At 47.4% G+C, this 19,451-nt stretch overlaps 1 protein-coding gene across 1 annotated transcript in view; it reads left to right on the top strand.

Annotated features, from left to right (window-relative positions):
• The first annotated feature begins 246 nt into the window (after nt 1-246).
• The window catches only part of LOC140721360 (polypeptide N-acetylgalactosaminyltransferase 6-like), a 46,829-nt gene continuing 27,624 nt past the window's right edge, over nt 247-19,451 (top strand). The window contains exons 1-8 of the mRNA XM_073036203.1: nt 247-258; nt 1,264-1,542; nt 3,175-3,377; nt 5,551-5,723; nt 7,747-7,896; nt 10,221-10,442; nt 12,293-12,305; nt 18,441-18,558. Of these exons, the coding sequence (XP_072892304.1) occupies nt 247-258; nt 1,264-1,542; nt 3,175-3,377; nt 5,551-5,723; nt 7,747-7,896; nt 10,221-10,442; nt 12,293-12,305; nt 18,441-18,558 (1,170 nt within the window). The remainder of the gene's footprint in view (nt 259-1,263; nt 1,543-3,174; nt 3,378-5,550; nt 5,724-7,746; nt 7,897-10,220; nt 10,443-12,292; nt 12,306-18,440; nt 18,559-19,451) is intronic.

The following is a 19,451-nucleotide window of genomic DNA, read 5'->3' as shown; positions in this document are numbered from 1 at the left end:
CAGCCAGAAGCCTGAAATTTCACACTACCAGGTTCCAGAACAAATCTTCCCTTCAACCATTCTGTTCTTCAACCAACCTGCAGAACCCTAATCACTAGAGATTAACAGTCCTATGACCACTTTAAACACTTTGCTCTAAAGTGGGCTTAGCTTTTTGTTTTCATTGTTTTTGTGTAAAGGCTATATACAATTTATGTTTTTCTTGTGAAGACTGCTATATTACTTATCTGATGCTGTGTGCCCGTGATGCCGCTGCAAGTAAGTTTTTCATTGCACCTGTGTACTTGTTCAAATGACAATGAATGTAACCTTGACTTCAAGCAGTTACCTGTTGTAATTGGATCGAGTCCTGTGTTAATGAATCATGAGAGGAACCATGAATTGTTTTGATGCAATGTAACCAAAAGCTGGCTTGGAAAATATCCCAGCACGGCATTCCATTGTCTGCACCTTCTCTACGAGTACTTAGGGATGGATAATAAATTGGTATTTGTTTTGTGTTGTCACATGTCCCAAGGTGCAATGAAAAGCTTGTTCTGCAGACTTTTCAAACAGATCAATTCATTACACAGAGCATTGGGGTAGAATAAGGTAAAACAACAACAATGTAGAATAAAGTGGAACAGTGACAGAGAAACTGCAGTGCAGGCAAACTATAAAGATCATAATGAGGTAGATTCAGAGGTCAAGAGTCCAGCTTATAAAACAAGGTCCATTCAGGAGACAGATAACAGTGTGATAGAAACTGACCTTGAGGTTGGTGGTATGCGCTTTCATGTTTTTGTATCTTCTGCCTGATGGAAGGGAGAATGTCCTGGGGGGGGGGGGAGAGGTGACCTTGATTATGCTGGCTGCCTTGCTGAGGCAACAACAGCTGTAGACAGAGTGCATGGGTGAGACGCTGGTTCCTGTGATGTATTGAGCTGTGGCCAGAACCCTTCGTGGTTTCTTGCAGTCACGTGCAGAGCAGTTACCATACCAAGTCATGATGCATCCAAATAGAATGGTGATGCATCCTTCTATGATGTCTTCTGGGGTGCATGGATAAAAATTGGTAAGGACTGATGGTGACATCCCAGATGTTATTGGCCTCCTGAGAAAGTAGAAGCGTTGGTGAGCTCCTTGGCCAGGACATTAACACAGCTGGTCCTTACAAATCCAGATCTTGAAAAATGAATAATTAAGAGAATATTTTTTTAATTTTGAAGTGTTAAATCTGTGTGTTTGGGTCTGACACTTATTCTCTCTCCCTGTGCTGTGCAGGAGAGGATGGCCATGCTGGAGAAGTTCCTCTCCTTCCGGAGGTTTGCCCTGATCCTACCATGCTGCGCCCTTGGTCTGTTCCTGGCCCAACACTTATTTAACACGGCAGATTTGGAGAGTCTGGAGGGCGAGAAGAGCCTGCTCAGACCTCCCTTCAGCATGCTGATCAGCTCTGATCGCTTGTGCACGCCTGGCTACTACTCTGCCGTCGAGCTGGGACTGGCTGTGCTGCGCCCCCGGGAGAAACCCGAAGCGCCAGGTGCCTCAGGGAGCGCGCTGGTACTGAACAACCTCAGCCTGGAGGAGGCAATCCAGAGCATTCATAGCATGCTATGGGGGAAGTTACGGACTGATCTCCCACAGAGACACTGCCCTCCCCCAAACACAATTCCACACAATTCATTACATTGATCATTACAGGAAATATTATAATAACGTGAGTTAATACAGTTTTAGAATAGTTTGGATCACATGCTAAGATACAATTAGATGTAAAATCATCATTGGTTTGTTATCATTATTTCTGCCAAGGCTAGCATGGATACAACCGCAGTTCCTCATGTTGACACCTCCCCCTACTCTCGAACGTTCTACCCTCCTTACGCCATCCTTGCCCTGTTTAGTTATGTTATACCTCAAAATGCTTTGTACGACCAGGCAGTTCCTTATTTGGACCTATGTCTAACACTATTAGGGAACAACGTCTGGTACGTCATTTGTTGCTGGGTAAGGTTCCCTTTTGGCTGTCCAACAACTAATATAAAGTACCTATAAGGTAATTGATCATTAACTAATCATTGTCTTTTAATCTATACCCCTATTTACCTATCCCTTTACTCCATCACTGGGGGCCGCCCAAAATGTTGCCACACTTCTAGCACCAATAATGTGGCGACAACTTACCCATACATCTTTGGAAAGTGGGAGGAAACCGGAGCACCTGGAGGAAAGCCAGGTGGTCACGGGGAGAACGTACTAACTGCTTACAGACAGTGGCAAGATGGTGCTGTGCTAACCACTGCGCCACTGCTGCACTGAGACTGCATTAACGCATCATTATTAACCAGTAGTAACATATTAATAAGCATCTCACGGAAATTAAAATGATAGATTCATAGTTATATGGCACAGAAACCAGCCCTTTCCTATCCAAGTATTTATCTATCTGTGCACCTATTGTGCATGTCAAGTGTAATCAACTACAGCACAGTAACAATAAACAACTTCCATGGATTGATTTAACTTGCATCTGTACCACTTCTCAAACAAAAATCCAGGTAATTCAACAACTTCCACCAAAAGATTTAACATGCATTTATACCACACCTCAAACATAGTAATCCACCTACAGCTCAGTAACTAAACACCTCTGGGTGAAAATCTTGCCCCTCAGATCCCTTTTAACTCTTAATCTCTCTCACCTTAAACTTGCACCCTTTAGCTTTAGTCTCCCTTACCCTGGGATTCTAACTACCCTATTAATGCTTTTCGGAGTCTTAATATGCACTGTATGGGCACCTCTCAGCCTCCTTTGCTCCCTAGCCTGTCCAATCTCTCCTGCTGACTCAAGCCTACCAGTCTAGGCAACATCCTTGTGAATCTTTTCTGCACCTTCTCCACCTTAATCACATTTTCTGAAAGGATGTGTTGGCTCGTAAGGAAAGGTTGGACAACCTGGACTTGAACCTACTAGAGTTTAGCAGAGTGAGAGGCAAGTTGATTAAATCATGTAAGTCATGATGGTCCCAGAGTGGTGTAAAGAGGATATTTCCTCTTCTGAGAGATTCAAGAACTGTGGGTGACTTTCAGAACTGAGATATTTTTTTCTCACTCTGTGAGTTGGGCCAAGTGGCCTATTTCTGTACTATATTACTGTAGGACCCTATGACTAAATGTTTTGCCAGCCTTTAGACAAAAGAGATGCTACTGATGCTGGAAATCTTGAGAACTCACACAAAGTCTAGGAGGAACTCAGTGGGTAAGGCAGCATTAACGGAGGAAGATAAACAGATGATGTTTGGGCCAAGACCCTTCATCAGGTCTGGAAAGGAAAGGGGCAGTGGACAGAATAAAGTGATGGGCGAGGAGGAGGAATACAAAATAGCAGGTGATAGGTGAGTCCCGGTGAGGGGGCAAGTCTTTAATCCTGTCTGTGTGAACATGTGGCTTTTCCCCTGGTCCTCCACTTTCCTCCTACAACTCAAAAAATATGGATTAGTAGGTTAATTCACCACTGTAATTTCCCCTAGTGAATGGTAGAATTTGAGGCTGGTGTTGAAATTTATTTGTTGGCTGTTTTAACTCAGCAACCTCCGATTTAACCCCGGCCAAATCATGGGACAATTTACAATGATCAGTTAATCTACCAACTGGACTGGGCGGAAACCGGAGCACCCGGAGGAAACCCATGCGGTCACAGGGAGAACATACAGACTTCTTACAGGCAGTGGCAGGAGTTGAACCCAGGTCGCTGGTACTACAAAGAACTCTGCTAACCACTACTCTACCATGCCTCTCTGGGAGATGGTGGGGCAATTTAAAAATGGTATGATTGTAGGATTGGTGATGGTCAGTACAGACTCAGTGGGCTGAAGGGACTGTTTCCATTTTACCCTTCTATAACTTTAATTGATCTTAGTTCCTTGTAGTAGTGTGGATACCAAGCTTGATTGACAAGGAGTTACCTGATCACTTCCATTCTGACCAACCGCAGTGACATCATTATCTTCAGCCAATATTGTGATATAAAATCACCACCTAGGTATAAAGGAACTTGGAGAGAGAAAATATCTAATCTAGTACAATCCAGGTCTTGCCCTCTTCTTGCTACCTCCAAGCAGGATAGAACCAGACTACAGCGCACAGTGAGGACTGCCGAGCGCATCATTGGAGCCTCCCTGCCCTCTATTGTGGACCTGTACTCTTCCAGGTTGAAGAAGAGGGCCGGGAACATCATAAAGGACTCCTCCCATCCTGCGCACGGACTGTTTGATCTGCTTCCGTCTGGTAGGTGCTTCAGATCCCTCCAGACTAAGACTAATAGGCACTGGAGAAGTTTTTTCCCTACTGCGGTCACTTTGCTGAACAGTTAACTGCCGGTTAATTGTCGGCTAACTATTACTTGGATTGCACTACCTGTATGTAAAATCTATATTTTCATTTATATTTATCATTATTATTGTTATGAGCAGAGAGACAACATTTGCCGGAAGTAAATTCCTTGTATGTGCATAGGTACTTGGCGATTAAAGTCTGATTCTGATTCTGATCAGGCAGGAGGAGCAGGAGTCCTGGGTCTCATACCACCAGGTTCAGGAACAGTTATTACTCTACAACCATCAGGCTCCTGAACCAGCATGGATAACTTCTCTCACCACCACTCTGAACTGATTCCACAACCTGTGAACTCACAGTCAAACACTCTCTTATTATTTTTATTTGCACAGTTTGTCTTCATTTGCACGTTGGTTGATTGTCTTTGTTCATGTATAGTTTTTTGTGAAGTTCTATTGTATTTTTTGTCTGCAAGGAAAAGGATATCACAGCAGTATGTGTTAACAGATGCGTACTCTGATAATAATTTTACTTTGAGAAAAGAGGAACTGGCATACAGTTCTGAGAAGGATCATCTTGGGTAACACCATCCTGATGAAGGGTCTTGACCCAAAACATCCTTTCCATAGCTGCCGCCTGACCTGCTGTGTTCCTCCAGCATTTTGTTAGAATCAGAATCAGGTTTATTATCACCGACATGTGTTGTGAAATCTGTTAACTTAGCAGCAGCAGTTCAATATAGAAGAATATATATATAATATAGAAGAAAGAAATAATAATAATTACAATATACATATATTGAATAGATTAAAAATCGTGCAAAAAAGAGAAATAATATATATTTAAAAAGTGAGGTAGTGTTCACAGATCAATGTTCATTTAGGAATCGGATGGCAGAGGGAAAGAAGCTGTTCCTGAATCACTGAGTGTGTGCCTTCAGGCTTCTGTACCTCTTACCTGATGGTAACAGTGAGAAAAGGGCATACCCTGGGGGCTGCAATCCTTAATAATGGACAGTGCATTTCTGAAACACCGCTCCTTGACGATGTCATGGGTACTTTGTAGATTAGTACCCAAGATGGAGCTGCCTGAATTTACGACCCTCTGCAGCTTCTTTTGGTCCTGTGTAGTAGCCCCCCCCCCCCCCCATGTCAGACTCTCAGAATGTGTTACTCTGGATTTCTAGCATCTGCAGAATCTCTTGTGCTTATCTTTCTCTATCACCCACCTCAGATGCATCAGCCAAAGGTTCAAGCGATGCTCCACGCTGCCACACGCCAGTGTCATCATCGCGTTCCACAACGAGGCCTGGTCTGCCCTCCTGAGAACTGTCTATAGCATTCTGCACACCGTCCCTGCCCTTCTCCTCAGAGAGATTATTTTCGTGGATGATGCCAGCACTGAAGGTAGCATCACAGGCTCTTTATCAGATACTGTCCCTTCCTTCAATAAATTGCATTTCTACTCCCCATTTCATGCAGTAATATATTCCACAATGCACTTTCAAGTAGCATTAACCACAACAAATTACCATGTTACCATAAAAAAAGATAAAGATGTATTGCAAAAAAGTAATAGTGAGTTTGTGTTCAAGAGTTCATAGATCGTTCTGAAATCAGATGGTGAATGGAAAAGAAACTGTTTCAGAAATGTTGAGTGTGTGTCTTCAGGCTCGTATACTTCCTCCCTGATGGTGTAATCAGGAGAGGGCTTGTCTCAGGTGGTGGGGGTCCTTAATGACGGATGCTGCCTTCCTGAAGCACTGCCTTTTGAAGATCGTCCTCTGTAGTGGGGTGGCTAGTGGCCATGATAGAACTGGCTGAGTCGACAACCCTCTGCAGCTTTTTTCAATCCTGTGTATTGGAGCCTCCATACCAGACAGTGATGCAACTAGTCGGAGTGCTTTCCAGGGTCTTTCTGTAGAAATCTGCTGGAATATTTGGTAACATATCAAATCTTTTCAAACTCCTAATGAAGTATAACCTCTGGCCTGTCTTCGTCATGATTGCATCAATATATTGAGCCCAGGATAGATCCTCTACGATGATGAAGCCCAGGAATTTGAAGCTACTCACCCTTTCCACCACTGACCCCTTGAGGAGGATTGATGTGTGTTCTCCCAACTTGCCAATCAGTTTTGCTCCTGTATTCACTAAAACAACAAATTTCATAACTTACGTCTGTGACAATAAACCTCATTCTGATTCTTAAATAGGCACGTGGATGAAAGAAAACTGGGGGGCTACACCGGAGCAAAGTGTCGAATTGATCTTGGAATAGGTTAAAATGTTGGCACAGTTGTGGGCTGAAAGGCTTCTACTGTATTTTCTATCATTCTGAATTTAGGAGGCCATTTCAGCTCATTGTGTCTGTGCTAGCTCACAGGACAATCCCAATCCCCTTGTAATGTTCCCTGTCACCTATCAAAAATTTTAAAGATTAGTTTCATTTGTCACATGTGCATTGAAACATACGGTGAAATGCACTGTCCAAGGATATGCTGGGGGCAACTGCTTCCGATACCAACACAACCTTCCCACAACTCTCTGCATGTTTCTGGAACGTGTGAGGAACCCAGAGCAGCAGGAGTAAACCCACACAGTCACAGGGAGAACATACAAACTGCGATGGGAATTGAACCCCAAACCCTGATTGCTGCCGCGCTGCCCTAAAGGTCCGATGCTTTACTGACTGAGCACAGGCACTTTCAGCATTTACATGTTCAGCTGTAGGGCCTGTTATCGCGCTGTATAACTATGTAACACCCTGGGAAAGGTTTCACTGCTAATGTAAGGATCTTTCTGTAGAAGTGGTGTTTGGGTTATGGTTATAGACAATGGGTGCTTTGGAAAATGAGCCATCCAATCAGGGGAGTGGACACTGGTGTGCACTGGGGTCTTTTGTATGGCGGGAGATGAAGAGAGAAGAGCAGGAGAGAACCGGTTATAGGATTCGACCCGGTGGAGGACCGTGATTTGATGGAGCAAGGTGCCAAGGTCTACTGAGCATTGGTGAATATGACTTTTGGAAGAGTTGAGCTCCAACTTGTGCACATTTGACTGTTTAATTATAATAGACCCTCTTTGTTTTTTAATTTATTTTCTTTACTAACCCTTTAGTTAACATATTTAAATATCTTTAATCATATGGACGGTGCTGTCTCTTATTTCTTGGCAGTGAGTTGAAACGGCAGCAAATCGCACAACATTCACACAAACCGAGGTTTGGGGTGGGAGGACCGTCCCAACCTCACGGGTTTGGCAGGATTGGAGTATGTATTCCCTAGACTCACACAGCCCAAGGAAACGGTGGGGGGGGGGGGGGGGGGTCATAGGATTATAGCTAAGGAGTGTTGGAAATGGGAGGGATGTCACATGAGGTGCAGCTTCCATCAGGAGACACTGACACCATCTGCCTTCTTGCTTCCAGTCAATCTGAAGGAACCACTGGACAGATACATGGAGAATCTCCCCTTGGTCAAAGTCCTGAGAAATTCAGCAAGGAAGGGGTTGGTTTCTGCCAGGCTGCTGGGGAGCTCCGTAGCAACGGGAGAAGTGCTGGCCTTCCTTGACTCACACTGTAAGTGGCGTCAACCGTTTATGCAGCACGGTAATGATTCAGCATTTGTTGTTAACTATAATGTACATACAGAAAATGTTAGAAACACTCAACAGATGAGGTTGTGTCTGTGGGAAGAGAAAGAGATACTCTTTCAACCTGAAGACTGGGATGCCTTGGTAGCATAGTGGTTAGTGTGACACAATTAAAGCTCGTGGCATCAGAGTTAGGAGATCAGTTCTGACGCTGTCTGTAAGAAGTTTATTCAGAGTGTGTGTGTGTGTGTGTGTGTGTGTGTGTGTGTGTGTGTGTGTGTGTGTGTGTGTGTGTGTGTGTGTGTGTGTGTGTGTGTGTGTGTGTGTGTGTGTGTGTGTGTGTGTGTGTGTGTGTGTGTGTGTGTGTGTGTGTGCTCTCCAGTTTCCTCCCACAGTCCAGAGACATACAGGTTAGTAGGTTAATCGGTTGCTGTAAATTGTCCTGTGATCAGGCTAGGGTGCAATAGGTGGGTTGCTGGACGGTGTGAGTCATTGGGCTGGAAGGGCCTGTTCTGTGCTGTATCTCTAAATGAAATAAATAAAGACCCTTGGCCAGAAGAATGAATTCCCTGAGTTTCTGGAACGCGTAGATCAGTGCGCACACTAAAATCTGTAATTGGTTTGTTATTGTCACATGTACTGAGGTACAGTGAAAAACTTTATTTTGCATGCTGGGCATTGAGATAACAGAATAACAATAAAACAATGCAGAATAAAGTGTAGAGAAACTACAGTATAGGCAGACATGGCTCAGAATATAAGGCCATCCCTTTGGAACACAGATGAGAAGGAATTTCTTTAGCCAGAGAGTGGTGAATCTGTGGAATTCATTACCACGTATGGCTGTCGAGGCCAAGTCATTGGGTATATTTAAAGCAGAGGTTGGTAGGTTTTTGATTAGTCAGGATGTACGATGCAAGATGCAGGGCCATGGTGAGGTCCAGTCCACCTTATCATACTTGGGTCTGTTCAAAAGTCTTAAAATAGCAGCATAAAAGCTGTCCTTAATTTGATGATATGTACTTTGAGGCTTTTTTGTCTTCTGCCCAATGGGACGGGGTAAGAGAGAATGACCAGGTGGGTGGAGTGTTTGATTATGCTGATCGCTTTAACAAGGCAGGGAGAATAGTAGATGGCATCCATAGGAGGGAGATAGTGCTAGAGGGTACTGAGCTGGCCGAGACAGGAGCAGTGGCTTGTTGACCAGGGTTTGGGACAGTTGAACAGCACTGAAGTCCGTACAATCGACACATTTGCACAGCTGTAGAATGGCTGCCTCGTGGTTCCAGCCGGTTCAATCCCGACCTCAGGAGCTGTTGGTGTGGGTTTTGCACATTCTCCCTGTGAAGCAATTCTCCCCACGTCCTGAAGGTGAAGGTTGACACTGACTGATTACCCATCTACTGTAGGTGGGTGAATCTGAGGGAGAATTTGAATAAGTTCAAAGTAAGTTTATTTTTAAAGTACTGTATATGTCACCATAAGCCACCCTGAGATATGTTGTGGGCATTCACAGTAGAACAAAGATCTACAATAGAATCAATGAGAAACCTCACACAGAGACTGACAACTAATATGCAAACTGATTTGGAATGACATCTAAAACTTTGACAAACCTCTACAGATGTGTAGTGGAGAGTATCACAGCCTGGTATGGAAACACCAATGCCATTGAATGGAAAATCCTACAAAATGTTGTGGATGCAGCACAGTCCATCGTGGGCATAGCCCACCCCCACCATTATCAGTTTATGAAGGGTTACGGGGAGTAGGCAGGAAATTGAGGCTGAGAGGAAAATGGATCAGCCATGGTGAAATGGTGGGGCAGACTCGATGTGCAAAATGACAAAATTCTGCCCCTATTAAACACATCTACAGGAAGCGTTGTGGCCAGAAAGCAGCATCCATCATCAGGGACCCTCTCACACCCAGGCCATGCTCTCTTCTCACTGCTGCCTTCAGGAAGAAGGTACAAGAGCCTCAGGTCTCACACCACCTGGTTCAGGAACTGTTATTTCTCCTTAACCATCAGGCTCTTAAACCAAAGGACATAACTTCACCTGCCCCATCACTAAACTGTTCCCACAACCAATGGACTCACTTTCAAGGACTCTTCATCTCATGTGTAACTGTGTCTTAAACCTATTTGATGCGTAACCTTTTCGGAGAATTCCACAGAGTCACTACTCTCTGGGAAGACCCTCCTCACCTCCATCCTAAATGTATTCTCCTGAATCTCGAGGCTCGGTGGTCTAGATGTGGTCTCACCTGCCAGTGGAATTGGATGTACTGACTGTGGTTTCCACCCAGGCGAGTGTTTTGAGGGCTGGCTGGAGCCCCTGCTGGCCAGGATAGTGAAGCTGGAGCATGTGGTGGTCAGCCCCCAGGTCACCCCCATCGACCAGCGCACCTTCCAGGTCGAGAAGCCCTCGCCGACAGATACCACCCCCCTCCGTGGCAGCTTTGACTGGTCACTCTCTTTTGCTTGGGAGGAGCTACAGGTCTACGAGAATGAGGCAAGGAAGGACAACAGCTTCCACTTCAGGACAGCAGCCTTCAGTCTCATTGAACTACCTCTTCACTGATTCATTTCATCTTCCATGTTTATGCTTTAGAACAGTACAGGTTGGGAACAGGCCTTTAGACCAACAGTGTTGTAAAGAGTACAGAATGGGAACAGTCCCTTCGACCCACAGTGTTGTAAACAGTACAGAATGGGAACAGTCCCTTTGACCCACAGTGTTGTAAACAGTACAGAATGGGAACAGTCCCTTTGACCCACAGTGTTGTAAACAGTACAGAATGGGAACAGTCCCTTCGACCCACAGTGTTGTAAACAGTACAGATCATGAACAGTCCCTTCGACCCACAGTGTTATAAAGAGTACAGATCCGGAACAGGCCTTTAGACCAACAGTGTTGTAAACAGTACAGAATGGGAACAGGCCTTTAGACCAACAGTGTTGTAAACAGTACAGATCCGGAACAGGCCTTTAGACCAACAGTGTTGTAAACAGTACAGATCCGGAACAGGCCTTTAGACCAACAGTGTTGTAAACAGTACAGATCCGGAACAGGCCCTTCGACCCACAGTGTTGTTAACAGTACAGATCCGGAACAGGCCTTTAGACCAACAGTGTTGTAAACAGTACAGATCCGGAACAGGCCTTTAGACCCACAGTGTTGTAAACAGTACAGATCAGGAACAGGCCCTTCGACCCACAGTGTTGTAAACAGTACAGAATGGGAACAGGCCTTTAGACCCACAGTGTTGTAAACAGTACAGGACGGGAACAGTCCCTTCGACCCACAGTGTTGTAAACAGGACAGAACGGGAACAGTCCCTTCGACCCACAGTGTTGTAAACGGTACAGATCTGGAACAGTCCCTTCGACCCACAGTGTTGTAAACGGTACAGATCATGAACAGGCCCTTCGACCCACAGTGTTTTTGACAGTATAGAACAGGAATAGGCCCTTTGACCCACAGTGTTTTTGACAGTATAGAACAGGAATAGGCCCTTTGACCCACAGTGTTGTAAACGGTACAGATCTGGAACAGTCCCTTTGACCCACAGTGCTTTTGACAGTATAGAACAGGAATAGGCCCTTTGACCCACAGTGTTGTAAACAGTACAGAATGGGAACAGTCCCTTCGACCCACAGTGTTGTAAACAGGACAGGACGGGAACAGTCCCTTCGACCCACAGTGTTGTAAACAGTACAGAATGGGAACAGTCCCTTCGACCCACAGTGTTGTAAACAGTACAGAATGGGATCAGTCCCTTCGACCCACAGTGTTGTAAACAGGACAGGACGGGAACAGTCCCTTCGACCCACAGTGTTGTAAACAGTACAGAATGGGAACAGTCCCTTCGACCCACAGTGTTGTAAACAGTACAGAATGGGAACAGGCCTTTAGACCCACAGTGTTGTAAACAGTACAGATCAGGAACAGGCCCTTCGACCCACAGTGTTGTAAACAGGACAGGACGGGAACAGTCCCTTCGACCCACAGTGTTTTTGACAGTATAGAACAGGAATAGGCCCTTTGACCCACAGTGTTGTAAACAGTACAGATCAGGAACAGGCCCTTCGACCCACAGTGTTGTAAACAGTACAGGACGGGAACAGTCCCTTCGACCCACAGTGTTGTAAACAGTACAGGACAGGAACAGGCCTTTCAGTCCACAATAGTGTTCAGAACTAATATAATTAGTAATCAGAAGTCCAACTATGCTAATCGCTTTTGCCTACACCATGTCTATATCCTTCCTGCATCCTGTGTGTGAGCCTCTTGAATGCCTCTGTTATGTTCAAGCTGGGCCTTCCAGGCACTCCCCATTCTCGGTATAAGAAACGTACTTGCTCCATCTCCTGTGAGCTTACCCCCTCTCGCTAGAAAAAGAATACTGGCTGCTGCTCTATATGTTTCATAATGCTAGGAACGTCTGTCAGTCTTCACTCAGCCTCTGTGCTCCGAGCACTTTGGTGAAACATCACATTCCTGACGGAATTAACAATAATGAACCAGGAGTTAATGATAGTTACACCTAACAGAGTTATGGCAAACTAATTACTTTCCCCCCCTCCAGAAACATTCCACGCCACTGTTCCAACAAAGGGCAGGGAGAGGGTTCATTCCCCAGAGTGCTGTCAATATTTTCAAATTCTTGCCTTGTGTGAAAACCAATTGTCCAGAATTCACTCAACATTACAGCAGCAACTACGCAGCAGATGTACTTTGGTTAAAATAGTTCATGAACACTGGAATAAATAGACAAATAACTTCACCGTCCCCCCCCCCCCTAAAAAAAGAATTAAACTCTTATTCTGTTTGGGTAGTGATGCACCATCAATAACTCTCGGAGACGTGAGGCGAGGTATAGGCTTTTATTGGCTGGAAGAAAGAACAAGCAGCAAGTGACCACCACACTACATCCTGGAGACTGAGGCCAGGGCTGTGTCTCCAATCGCCTTTATACCGGGGTCCGTGGGAGGAGCCACAGGAGCAGTCAGCGGGGGGGCGTGTCCAGACAGGTATATGTAGTTCACCACATTCACCCCCCTTTGTTTTAAAAGAGAGTCCCCATAGGGTGAAGTTTCTTACAAGTATATTTACAGGTTAAGTCTATCAGGTGGTCGAATCTGTCGCTGCAATCTGCGTAGCACCGGCTGTGATTGCAGAGGTGCCGGTGGTGATTGCACCGGAGACGGTGGTTGTGCTGGTTCCGGCCTAACTGGAGGTGTCAGCCCACTAGGCGTCAGTGATCCCTCATGCGTGTGCGAGGCGCCCGGTGTGGGAGTGTCGTGAGATGTCTGTGTAGGGCTTGGTGTGCGCGGTGTCACCTCGGGTACAGGGTTCATAGTTACCGTGGAGTGTTCGGGGTAGTGGTCTGCTGCTCCTGCGGGCACCAGGTCGCGGACGGAGACCGTGTCCTCCCGCCCATCAGGTAAGACCACGTAGGCATACTGGGGGTTCGCATGTAGTAGGTGAACCCTCTCGACCAGCGGGGAGTATTTATTGCTCCGCGCATGTTTCCGGAGCAGCACTGGCCCTGGGGATGTCAGCCGGTAGGGTGGTCCCAGTGGCAGACTTCCTGGGAAAAGAAAAGAGGCGCTCATGAGGGTTGGCATTGATGGACGTATACAACAGAGAGCGGATAGAGTGGAGTGCCTCGGGGAGGACCTCCTGCCATCGAGAGACTGGCAACCCCTTTGACTTAAGGGCTAAAAGTGTGGCCTTCCACACTGTGGCATTCTCCCTCTCCACCTGTCCATTTCCCCGGGGATTATAGCTCGTGGTCCTACTAGTAGCAATGCCCTAGCCAGCAGGTACTGGCGCAGCTCATCACTCATAAAGGAGGACCGTCTATCACTGTGGATATAGCAGGGATATCCAAACAGAGTGAAGAGCTGGTGCAGGGCTTTTATGACGGACGTGGCAGTGGTGTCGGGGCAGGGGATGGCAAATGGGAACCACGAGTACTCGTCGATAATGTTGAGAAAGTAGACATTGCGGTCGGTGGAGGGAAGGGGGCCCTTAAAGTCAACACTCAGTCGCTCAAAGGGGCGGGTAGCCTTGATAAGTTGCGCCTTGTCAGGACGGTAGAAATGCGGTTTGCACTCAGCGCAGACTTGGCAGTCCCTGGTCATCGTCCTGATGTCCTCAAGGGAGTAAGGCAGGTTCCGGGCTTTCACGAAATGGTAAAATCGGGTGACCCCCGGGTGGCAAAGATCTGCATGGAGGGCGTATAGCTGGTCGAGCTGCACGCTGGCACACGCTCCCCGGGATAGTGCATCAGGGGGCTCATTGAGCCTTCCAGGCCGGTACAGGATATCATAGTTGTAGGTGGAGAGTTCTATTCTCCACCGCAAAATTTTATCATTTTTGATTTTGCCCCGCTGTTGGTTGCTGAACATGAACGCAACTGAGCGTTGGTCGGTCAGCAAGGTGAACCTTTTGTTGGCGAGATAGTGCCTCCAGTGCCTCCACTATGGCCTGGGCTTCTTCCTCCACTGCGGAGTGCCGAATTTCAGGGCCTTGAAGGGTATGAGAGAAGAATGCTACTGGCCTGCCTGCCTGATTGAGGGTAGCAGCCAGCGCGAAGTCGGAGGCATCACTCTCTACTTGGAAGGGAATGGTCTCGTCCACCGCATGCATCGTTGCTTTGGCAATGTCCCCTTTAATGCGGCTGAAGGCCGCGTGGGCCTCGGCAGAGAGGGGAAAAGTGGTGGACTTGACCAGGGGGCGGGCCTTGTCTTCGTACTGAGGGACCCATTGGGCATAATAGGAAAAGAAGCCCAGGCACCGTCTGAGGGCTCTGAGGGTGGTGAGAAGAGGGAGTTCTAACAGGGGGCGCATACGGTCTGGATCAGGGCCAATGACCCTGTTCTCCACGACATACCCAAGGATAGCGAGTCAGGTGGTTCCGAACACACACTTGTCCCTGTTATAAGTAAGGTTCAGGGCTTTGGCCACTTGGAAAAATCATTGGAGGTTGGTGTTGTGATCCGGCCAGTCGTGACCACAGATGGTGATGTTATCCAGATAGGGAAATGTGGCCTTCAGTTGGCACTGGTCCACCATCCGGTCCATTTCCCTCTGGGAGACCGAGACACCATTCGTGACACCGAAGGGGACGCGCAGGAAGTGATAGAGCCTGCCGCCCGCCTCGAAGGCGGTGTAGGGGCGGTCCTCTGGGCGGATGGGGAACTGGTGGTAAGCGGATTTCAGATCTATTGTCGAGTACACCTTGTACTGAGCTATCTGGTTGACCATATCCGCGATGCGGGGTAGGGGGTACGCATCAAGCTGCGTGAACTTATTGATGGTCTGGCTATAGTCCACGACCCATCCTATTTTTCTGCCCAGTCCGAACAACAACCACCTGGGCCCTCCAAGGACTTGTGCTTGGCTCAATGATCCCCTCCCTGAGCAGCCGCTGCACCTCCGACTGAATGAAGGCCCTGTCCCCCGTGCTGTACCTCCTGCTTTTAGTTGCCACCGGTTTACAGTCGGGGGTCAGGTTGGCGAACAGCGGTGGGGGAGGGATCTTGAGGGCAGCGAGGCTGCAAGTGGTGTCAGTAGCGCAGCTGTCGGCATGGTGCTGGGTGGGATGTGCGGGTCGGTGTGTGTGTGTGTGTAGTCAGTAGCAGGGTATATGACAAAGTCTCACAAAACTGAGGATTCCTGACAGTGAGTGGTGGGAGGGGCCCGTCATATGCCATATTCACACTTTTGAGGTGGCTCTGGAAGTCCAGCCCCAATAGCACAGGCGCGCACAGTTGAGGCATGACCAGTAGCGCAAAGTCCCGATATTCTGTGCCATGCACCACCAATGTCGCTACACAACCCCCCCCCCCCCCGATGTCTGTGGAATGCGACCCAGAAGCCATGGTGACCCTCTGGCTTACCGGCTGTGTCACGAGTCCACAGCGTTGCGCCGTGTCCGGGTGAATAAAACTCTCAGTGCTGCCCGTGTCAAACAGGCAGCTAGTCCTGTGCCCCTCCACCAGGATGTCCATCATTGACCTTGCAAGCTGGTGTGGGGCGCTTTGGTCGAGGGTTACGGAGGCCAGAGTTGAATCGCCATCTTGGTGCCTGGTAAGCACCCATGGGTTGGAGGCCGGGCGAGGTGGCGCCGACAAAGATGGCCGCCCCCATGCCTCACATGCAGCGCTGCCCGACCCCGCTCATGGTTCAGACTTACAGACCTTGGCGAAATGGCCCTTCTTTCCGCAGCTGGAGCAGGTAGCTTCTTGGGCCGGGCAGCGTTTTCGGGGGTGCTTTTCGCGTCCGCAGAAGTAACACTGCACAGACTTGCAACTGGCAGCAGCTGTGGTCGGTTTCGGGGAGTTCGTGGACTCGCGACTGGCAGCAGCCGAGGTCGATTCGCTCGTGGGTGGCGGGGTCTGCAGCGTCCACGGAACCAGCGGGGGATTGCGCGGCTGGACAGCGTCATCATTGTGCAAAGCAGCCTCCAGCGTGTCGGCCGTCTCGATCGCCGAGCGTAAGGTAAGATCAGCATTTTCCAGCAGCCGCTGGCACACGTACACTGACCTGATCCCCGTAACGAAGGCGTCTCGTACCAGGAGCTCCACATGCTGTTCTGCCATCAGTCCCTTGCAATCGCAGGCCCACACGAGTGTCTGTAGGGCTCGGAGAAACTCCCCGCTCGACTCGCCGGTTCGCTGCCACTGCGTCACTAAGCGATGTCTTGTGTAGACGGTGTTCACCAGCCGCAGGTACTGTCTTTTGAGGGCGTCCAGTGCCCCTTGGTAGGTCGGCAGGTCCCTGATAAGGGAGAATACTTTCGGGCTGACCCTCGAAAGGAGGATTTTGTGCATTGTGGCAGGCTCAGTCACGGGAATCACCTCCAAGTATGATTGGAAGCATGCAATCCAGAGTTCAAAGGCAAGAGCTGCTTCTGGAGCTTGAGGGTCCAGGTCTAATTTTTCCGGACGTAAAATACTCTCCATGTTTTAAAACTTCCAGCCAATAAAATTGATGCACCATCAATAACTCTCGGAGATGTGAGGTGAGATATAGGCTTTTATTGGCTGGAAGAAAGAACAAGCAGCAAGTGATCACCACACAACATCCTGGAGACTGAGGCCAGGGCTGTGTCTCCAATCACGTTTATACCGGGGTCCGTGGGAGGAGCCACAGGAGCAGTCAGCCGGGGGGGGGGGGGGGGGGGGGGGGGGTGGGTGTCCAGACAGGTATATGTCGTTCACCACAGGTAGTTTACAACCCAAAGGTATGAACCATTTTTCTACTTCTGGTAACCCTCACCTCAACAGTGGGTCTGTCTCTCTCTCTCTCTCTCTCTCTCTCTCTCTCTCTCTCTCTCTCTCTCTCTCTCTCTCTCTCTCTCTCCCTCCCTCTCTCTCTCTCTCTCTCTCCTGTCATCTGCTGCTCATGTTTTTTTCTTTTACCTGTAATCCCCCACCCATCCCCTCTTCACCCATTTTCATCCTCTTTGCTGCCATCCACTTACTGCCCACCGGTTTTTACCCACTGGATAGCCTCTCCCATCTGCTTCCACCTTCCCTTTGCCTCTCACTTAACGGTTTCCATGACCATCTTCCTCACTGCTCAGCTTCCACAATTTATAACCCTTGTCTCCCGTTCACCACCCTCCAGTCTTTGCCATTGTCTCCACCTTCATCCCTTTTCCCAATACGAAGGGCACGAAACATTGTTGAGGATATCTACAACCCATCCCACCATCTTTTTGATCCACTACTGCCGGGAAGGAGGTACAAAAGCATTAGGAGTAGGACTGTCCGACTGGGTAATAGCTTCTTCTCCCAGGCTAATGAATACCCTCCACCACCAAGATCTCATCACTAGGTCCTAGGTCAGCGAGCTGTTTACTGTAACTGTTTACTGTTTACCTGTACAACACACTTTGCATGCATTTTGAATTATATTTTACTAACTTATTTGTAGTAATGTTTTGTTTTTCTGTTCTTTGTGCATGTTGTCTAAGATATACATACTTTGATAATAAATTTGAACTTTGTATTATCGGAGCACTGTGATCAAGAGGAATGTTTGGTTTGTTTGTTTCTTTATACATACAGGCAAATGACAATAAACTTGAACAAACTTACTTGTCCACCTCCACTCCCTCTGTCTCCCAACTCAATCTCTCTCCCTTCCTTACCTGGCTCCTTCTGTCTATCATTCCCTCAGCCCTGCTTGTGCCGGCACTTGCACACCCTCCCCATTCTCTTTATACCAGCTATCTCCCCCTCTGATCTGTCATGACCTTATTGGATGGCAGTGCAGGATGACCTCCTCCTGCTCCTATTTCTTATGTATTTATGTTCTCCCCACTCTCAGTCCTGATCTCAGGTCTCTACCCAAAACAGTGGTATTTCTTTTCCTTTCGCAGACCTGCTGAGTTCCTCTGGTCTCTTGTATCCCCTGTTGGTTTCCAGGGATCATTGCAGGAAATGAGCAGAGGACAGCAGTGGTTTCCTGCACCGAGCTGACACAATGTTTTATTGCTTGGTTTTAGGACCCCAACTATCCCCGGAGAACTTTTTGCTGTGTCCAAGGCCTACTTTGAATACTTTGGTGCCTACGACACGCAGATGGAGATATGGGGCGGAGAGAATCTAGAGCTGTCTTTTCGGGTAATACAACTGGCCATTCAGCCCCTTTCCATTGTTCTTCCGTTTAATGACACCATGGTTGAGCATACACCCAGTATACCTGTTGTCTGGTTTAACATTCAGCTCATTTTAGGCTTTACAGGCTCTTGCTCAATCATTCTTCTACATACAAACTACGGAAAATTTATTCACTTAAATCTCATTGCAATCTATCAAATATTGAATGTCTTAGACAGAGTAGGCCTGCAGAGATGTTTCCTCTGGTGGGAGAGTCTAGGACCAAAGGCAACAGCTTCTGGATAGAGGGGTAGAGTTGAAGAGGAATTTCTTTTAACTAGAGGGAGGTGAATCTGTGGAATTCGTTGCCACAGATGGCTGTGGAGACCAAGTCACTGACTATATTTAAAGTGGAGGTTGTTTGGTTCTTGATTAGCTGGGGCATAGAATGTTATGGGGAAAAGGCAAGAGAAAGGGTTGAAAGGGATTGTAATCAGTCATGATGGAATGGTGGAACAGACCTGAAGGGTCTGCTCTTATGTCTTATGTATACTGTTCATATCCCTTTACAGTGCACCAAAGTGACCAATCATCCCATCAGTACCTCGAGAAGTTCTAATACCAACTACTAGCAGACAGTCCTGTTAGCTCCATTTCAGAGTATAACTTTCTCTCAGTTGACTGTCTTCTCTTTGCAAAGCTTTGACCAGTTGATCTTTCCTGAAACAAAACTCATTCAAATCTGCCCTTAAAATAAAATCTAAATACACTAATTTCTGTAACTTCTCTTCATAAATTACACAGACCAGTATTATATCCTTCTCTGAGAGGTGTTTGACCTGAAATGTTTCTCTCTGCACAGATGCTGCCTGACCTGCTGAGTGTTTCCAGTATTTTGTAATTCTGGATTCTCCATC

Source organism: Hemitrygon akajei, chromosome 2 (genome assembly GCF_048418815.1).
Source record: "Hemitrygon akajei chromosome 2, sHemAka1.3, whole genome shotgun sequence".
NCBI lineage: Eukaryota > Metazoa > Chordata > Chondrichthyes > Myliobatiformes > Dasyatidae > Hemitrygon > Hemitrygon akajei.
This window is presented reverse-complemented; position numbering and strand designations above follow the sequence as displayed.